The sequence below is a fragment of the Pinus tabuliformis genome, chromosome 6, assembly GCF_031772625.1.
Source record: "Pinus tabuliformis cultivar Carrire ecotype Pingquan chromosome 6, CPIR1, whole genome shotgun sequence".
NCBI classification, from domain to species: Eukaryota; Viridiplantae; Streptophyta; class Pinopsida; order Pinales; family Pinaceae; genus Pinus; species Pinus tabuliformis.
The window spans coordinates 905,674,773-905,681,328 of record NC_142292.1 but is presented as its reverse complement, the minus strand read 5'-3'; the positions used below and the strand labels follow the sequence as shown (position 1 = coordinate 905,681,328).

General features: G+C 42.0%; 1 protein-coding gene across 1 annotated transcript; it reads right to left on the bottom strand.

Moving 5' to 3' along the window:
* Positions 1-732: 732 nt before the first annotated feature.
* Positions 733-5,993, bottom strand: LOC149261868 (uncharacterized). The gene is made up of 5 exons (XM_089371575.1): positions 5,670-5,993; positions 4,865-5,453; positions 4,113-4,378; positions 2,244-2,588; positions 733-894 (listed from the first exon to the last, which is right to left on the bottom strand). The coding sequence occupies exons 1-5, from the start codon at positions 5,991-5,993 to the stop codon at positions 733-735; spliced, it is 1,686 nt and encodes a 561-aa protein (XP_089227701.1).
* Positions 5,994-6,556: the final 563 nt, after the last annotated feature.

The window sequence follows — 6,556 nt, the reverse complement described above, 5'->3', positions numbered from 1 at the left end:
GCGGACAAGGCAACTGTTCCAAAACAGAGTTGCTGGTTAAACTTGACTATGTGCTTATATATACATAATACAGTCGTTGGTTCTTTTCAGGGTATTATAATGCGTTGTACATTTATTGGTTTACCTTAGATATATACATGTTTGTATTTTTTGTGCCATGCGACACTACTGTGCGACTGTAACAGAATGCCGAGGCGTTTAACAAGTCTTTAGTATCAGTCTCCGGTTTCGTTTCATGGTTCCGTCGGCCGAGGGTTAAGGTTTTCCCTTTTACCATACTTGTACGAGATCGTAGCTTACTTGCTCAAATTCCTTACTATGGAAATCATGCTATATTTGTTCTCTGTTGATATTCCCTTGTGGATTAAGCGTAATGCACAGTTTGTTCAACAGGGTTTGCTAGCGTATTTCTTTTCATTTATCTGAATATATCAATGTCTGGACTATTTCTCTTAGCTTTTACTGAATATAGAAACGACTAGACTTCTGTTTCGTATTTCTATTTATGAAGAAAGGTTTTAATACATTCCCTTCCTGGTTTCGGAATTCTTGCTTCCGCCTTAGTAGCGAGGATTCTAATGATGTATCCATTCCTTCCAATTTTAAATAGAGAATACAGGTTCTAATTTTTAGGAATCACATGCAGTCTAGTATTCTTTTTCAGAAACAGAATAAACGAGTTATTTTCCACTGTTTCTTTTTCTTTAAATACAGGCTCATACAATTCATTTATCAGTTAGCAGGTTCATTGAATCTTACCTGCTTATCAGCAAACCTGTTTATATTGCTTGTCAATCCACCCGTCCGTAGGAAGTACTCTTCTTTGACCTTCCACCCCCAAGCACTTGCAGGTCCTCTCGACTGCAATCCACTGGTCTCACCAGTAATCGCTATCTGGTCCTAACCAGACGTAGCGTACACAGGAAAATTCCTTTCCCTCTATGCTATCTGATCCTAACCAGACATAGCATGACCATTTTCTTTCTTCTCTGCCATCTGGTCCTTACCAGACTTGGCAATCTTTCCCCTTTTTCCTCAGGGGCCACAACTACCTTCTGAAGGTAGTTAGGGTTCTCTTGGAACTGCCTCCACAGTTACTAACCATGATTAATCATATGCTCAGTTCAAATAGTACTTAACACAATTGTTTTTATTTAATCATAAAATTAATAACAGAGTTATATACTTTTTCAAATAAAGTCTTTGTTCATAATTACTTTCACTATTTACCACTTTAACCTTTCACGAGGGATGTTACATCTCCCCCTCCTGAAAGTCTACATCGTCCCGATGTTGCTGTTCATTCAAAAACAATCTGGGATAAGTATCCCTCATCATTCGTTCATCCTCCCAGGTGGCCTCTTCAGGCCCAAAGTGCCGCCACTGCACTTTAACCTGGCTGATGACCTTTTTCCGCAGCTCGACTCTTCTCCGATCTAATATGTTCACTGGTTCGACCAGGAACTCTCCTTCCGGTTCCACCTGAAACACATTACAATCAGATTAGCTGCTTAATAGTATTCTTTTCCAGTTTACATTATTTAACAGTCTTTCCTTACCTGAATGTCCTGCCAACTTATTATATGCCTAGGGTCATACACATATCTCTTTAAAACTGATACATGGAAGACATTATGAACCCGAATATGGCTGGGTAGGGCGAGCTGGTAAGCTACCGGCCCTACTCGTGCCAGAATTTGGAAAGGTCCACAAAAACGCGGTGCCAGTTTGGCACAAGCATTCCATTGGAGGGTACTTTTCCTAGCTCGTATTCTGATGTACACATGCTCACCCACTTGGTACTCTTTGAATGTTCTCTTCCGGTCTGCAAAACTCTTCTGCCTGTCCTGTGCCATCTTTAGATTAGCTCGAACTTTTTTCACCATAACTTCCATTTCTTCTAACATCTCAGGACCCAGCAAGAATTTGTCCTCCGGTCCACCCCAACTGGAGGGTGTGCGGCATTTCCGGCCGTAAAGTACTTCGAATGGGCTCATCTTCAAGGAGGCGTGATAACCATTGTTATAGGCGAATTCCACTAGGTGTAAATACTCCTCCCATCGCGTAGGTTGCTGCATCACATAAGACCTCAGCATGTCTTCCACTACTTGATTCACCCGCTCAGTCTGTCCGTCGGTTTGCGGATGATATGCGGTGCTGAAGTTTAATTGAGTTCCTAGACCTTCAAATAAGGTCCTCCAAAAAGCTGAGGTGAATTTAACATCACGGTCAGATATTATTACTTTCGGCAGCCCATGGAGTTTAAATATATTCTGCATGAAAATGTTTGCGATTTGAGCTGCACGGTAAGTGGATTGAACTGGTATGAAGTGAGCTGACTTGCTGAGTTTATCTACCACCACCATTATAGAATCATTGTTCTTTTTGGATTTCGGCAAACCGGTGATAAAGTCCATGGTTATGGTCTCCCATTTCCATTCCGGTATGGGTAATGGCTGTAGTAACCCTGCAGGGTGCTGATGTTCAGCCTTCACCTGTTGACACTCTAAACAACGCGCCAGGTATTCTATCACGTCCTTTTTCATGCCCGGCCAGTAGTACTCCTTCCTTAGCGAGGTGATTAATTTCTGGTAACCAGGATGTCCTGCATAAGGACTTTTATGATTTTCATCCAGAATCTTTTCCTTAATGCTGCTCTGATTGGGTACATAAATCTTCTTCTGGTAGCACAAAATCCCGGCTGCATTCAAGGTGTACCCTTGTTGTATTAAACGGGCATCTGAATTCTGTACCAAATGCTTCTTCTGCAGATAAATCTGATCCTGTGCAGCAGCCTCGTCAATTTCTTTGCCAAGGGTGGACCATCCTTGACTAATGCCAACTTCATAAATGCAATGCACTTTCCGGCTCAGTGCATCAGCTACTCTGTTCTCTTTTCCTTTTAAGTGTTTAATTTCGAAATCGAAGTTTCCCAAAAAGTCCACCCATCTTGCTTGTCTTGCGTTTAAAGTTGGTTGACTAAAGTAACTAGTCAAACTGTGGTGATCCGTCATCAGCAAAAATTTTCTGCCCACTAAATAATGGCGCCACATTTTTAATGCATGAATCACCGCGGTTAATTCCAGATCATAGGCAGAATATTTCTGCTCATGTTCTTTTAACTTTCTGGATTCATATGCAATCACTTTACCTTCCTGCATTAGCACTCCACCCACGCCCTCCTTACTAGCATCTGTGCAGACTACATACTCCTTTTCAGGATCTGCCACACACAACACAGGTGCGGTGGTAAGTAAATGTTTGAGCTGTTCGAAACTCCGTTGACAGTCTGCTGTCCATTTAAATATTTTTCCCTTCTTTTGCAAGGAGGTGATAGGGTAGGCAACTCTAGAAAAACCTTCTACAAACCGCCGATAATATCCAGCCAGCCCCATAAAGGACCGAATATCTGCTACATCCTTGGGTGTAGGCCATTCCATTATAGTTTTAATCTTTTCGGGGTCCACAGCTATACCCTCCTTTGTAATAATGTGGCCCAAATATTGGATCTGTTCTTTATAAAAATCACATTTACTGAATTTTCCATATAACTGATGCTCCCGTAATGTCTGTAACACTATCCTCAGATGTTCTTCATGCTCCTTGATATTCCGGGAGTATATAAGTATATCATCAATGAAGATTAGTACAAATTTGTCTAGGTATTGGTGAAATACACTGTTCATCAAACACATGAATGTAGCAGGCGCATTAGTTAATCCGAAAGGCAATACCACAAACTCGTAGTGTCCGTAACGAGTACGAAAAGCTGTTTTGGCTATGTCTTCGTCTTTAATTCTGATTTGATGGTAACCAGATCTTAAATCAATCTTTGAGAAGATTGTCGCTCCCTTCACCTGATCAAACAGCTCATCAATGCGGGGTAAGGGATATTTGTTTTTCACGGTCAGCTTGTTCAGCTGTCTATAATCTATACACATACGCAGAGTTCCATCCTTTTTCCTTACAAATAACACAGGTGCTCCCCAAGGAGATACACTGGGACGGATATACTTCTTGTCCAACAGCTCTTGCAGTTGCATTTTTAACTCAGTTAACTCCGGCACACTCATCCGATAGGGTGCCCGGGACACTGGGGCTGCTCCGGGTACCAGCTCAATGGTGAAGTCTAAATCCCTTTTAGGCGGCAGCCCTGGAATTTCTTCAGGAAATACATCTGCAAAATCTTGCACTACCGGTATATCTTCAACAGTTGCAGCCTTATCCACAGAATCTGCATACCCCACTTGTACTGCATAAATCTGGCATTTCTTTCGGATGCACTTAACCAGCTGTGAGGCCGTGATCGGCCGAATCTGTACTGGTTTCTGGATGCCTTGAATCTCTTTCCCCACACCCAGTTCATCTCGGTAAGAAACTGTTTTCGTTTTACAATTAATTACAGACCATCGCCGTTCCAACCAATCCATTCCTATCAGCACATCATAGGAACCAAGAGGGAGTACGTTTAATTCAGTTGTTATTGTTTGGCCAGCTAACCTTAATGGACAGTTGCTGACTTTAGTTAGTACTCGTCTTTTGGCTCCAGTGGCCAGCTGTACTAGCCAAGGGCTTTTAAATTTAGTAGTTTGCAAACCACAGCTTTCCACAACTTTGGGACTTATATAGCTTAAAGTAGCTCCGGGATCTACTAAAATAGAAACAGTTCGATCAAAGATCTTACCTTCAAACTCTATCATTGTTGGCTGGTAATCAGCTTGTCGATCCTCCAATGCTGCATTGATTCTGGGCATAGATCGAGCCACATCTCCTACTGTCGAAGCTTCATAGATCTGGGACAACTGATCGTTGTCCTTCCGATGAGGGCAATTTTTAATATAATGGGGTCCGCCACAACCCCAACACTGAACAGGTGGCCTAGCTGAGCCTTCATTGTCCAATCTGACTTGCTGTTCACCATATTTGGATTCTGCAGGAGGCTTGAATCTGTTCTGATTTTTGGTTGGATTTCTAGTATTGGCTCCTTTCGAAAATCCTTTTTGAAAGCTGCTGCGAGCTCCCTTACTTCCCATAGGTATTCTACTGCCCCTCTTATCTGTCCAACGCTTCCCAGAATTTTCTCCTTTTGATTTGTTTTGCTGATAACACAGTCTTGCCTTCCGAATTGCTTCATCCATCGTCTTCGGATTATCGAACTCTATTCTTTCTCGCATTGCCAGAGGTAGGCTACTAACAAACCTTTGTACCTTAGCCTTTTCCTCACGAATATATGGCACGTAACGAAGCAAGGATGTGAATTTAGTTACGAACTCGTCAATGGTCTGCTGTCCAAGCCGCAGATCATGAAATTCTCGCGCTTTTTCGTCATAAAAGCATTCTGTCAGATACTTCTCCTTGAAATATCTTTGAAACATTTCCCAGGTCACATCCTGTTCACTCACTCCCCGCACCATCTTGACTTCCTCCCACCATAGCGTGGCTTTAGCCTGCAGCTGGAATATAGCCAGCCTTGCTTTAAGATGATGATCATATTCGTATACTTGGAAATACTTATTCATATTAATTAGCCACGCCTCTGCAGCTTCTTCTGATTCCCCATCGAAAAGAGGTGGTTTAATCTTCCGAAACTCCCCTTGCAGTTCCATCCGTGGTCTTTTTGGAGTCTGATAATCAGAAGCATTGACAGACTTCTCTCCTCGCGTCTCTACTCTGTCTTCTGCTTCCTCTTGTTCAGTGTGAAAGCTGTGTTCATCTGATACTCGTGGCTGTTCAGGCCTCGGATGTGACTGCTGTTGATGTTGCTTATCGGATAAACTTTTCAGAATCCTCTCCTGTTCCACATTTAATCTTGCGTTATCTGCACGCAACCGGGCCATTTCGTCCTTTAGTTCCTGAACTGTCCTCATTAGCGTCGAATCAGTATTGCGGCCTTCTGCTCCCAGTTGCACCCAAAACTCAGGATGTCCCTGAGGTTGTCCCACATTATCGGGTTGATCCAAATTTCCATGAGGAGCGCTATTTGCTCTCCTCATTCTGCTACTACCTGCTTAAGAATCACTCATTAAACAGATATAATTTACTTTTAGCGTATTCTGAACTTTCATCATGATACTGTTTATATTTATGTTACTGTAATTTTGAAATTTTCCCAAAGGTCACAGAGTTGTAAACCCTGGGCTCTGATACCAAATTGTCACGTACACATATGGAGTAAATTTTTTTTTTTATGGCGATTAACCCCCATATATTAACTCATACATGCATTCTACTTCATTAACCTTATGAATACATTCTTATAACAATATAGTAGTCATGAACGATTCGAATATCTATACATTTGTTTCCATTCAGTTGATATAGATTCAAACTATGCATCAAATTCCTAAGGTTCGCCGCGGAGAACCACAATCAATTTATTTGGCGGTATAGATAATGTTTCGAGGCATGCAAAGGGTTTATGTGCACAACCCAATATGACTGTCAGTCCTTTCAAGCGAATTTATGGCAGCTGCTATCGTGTACTGGTTTAAATCCCGAGATATCTGTAAGTTTAAACGTTGTGTCCGGCCTTGACTTCGGTGGCGAGGGCAGCATC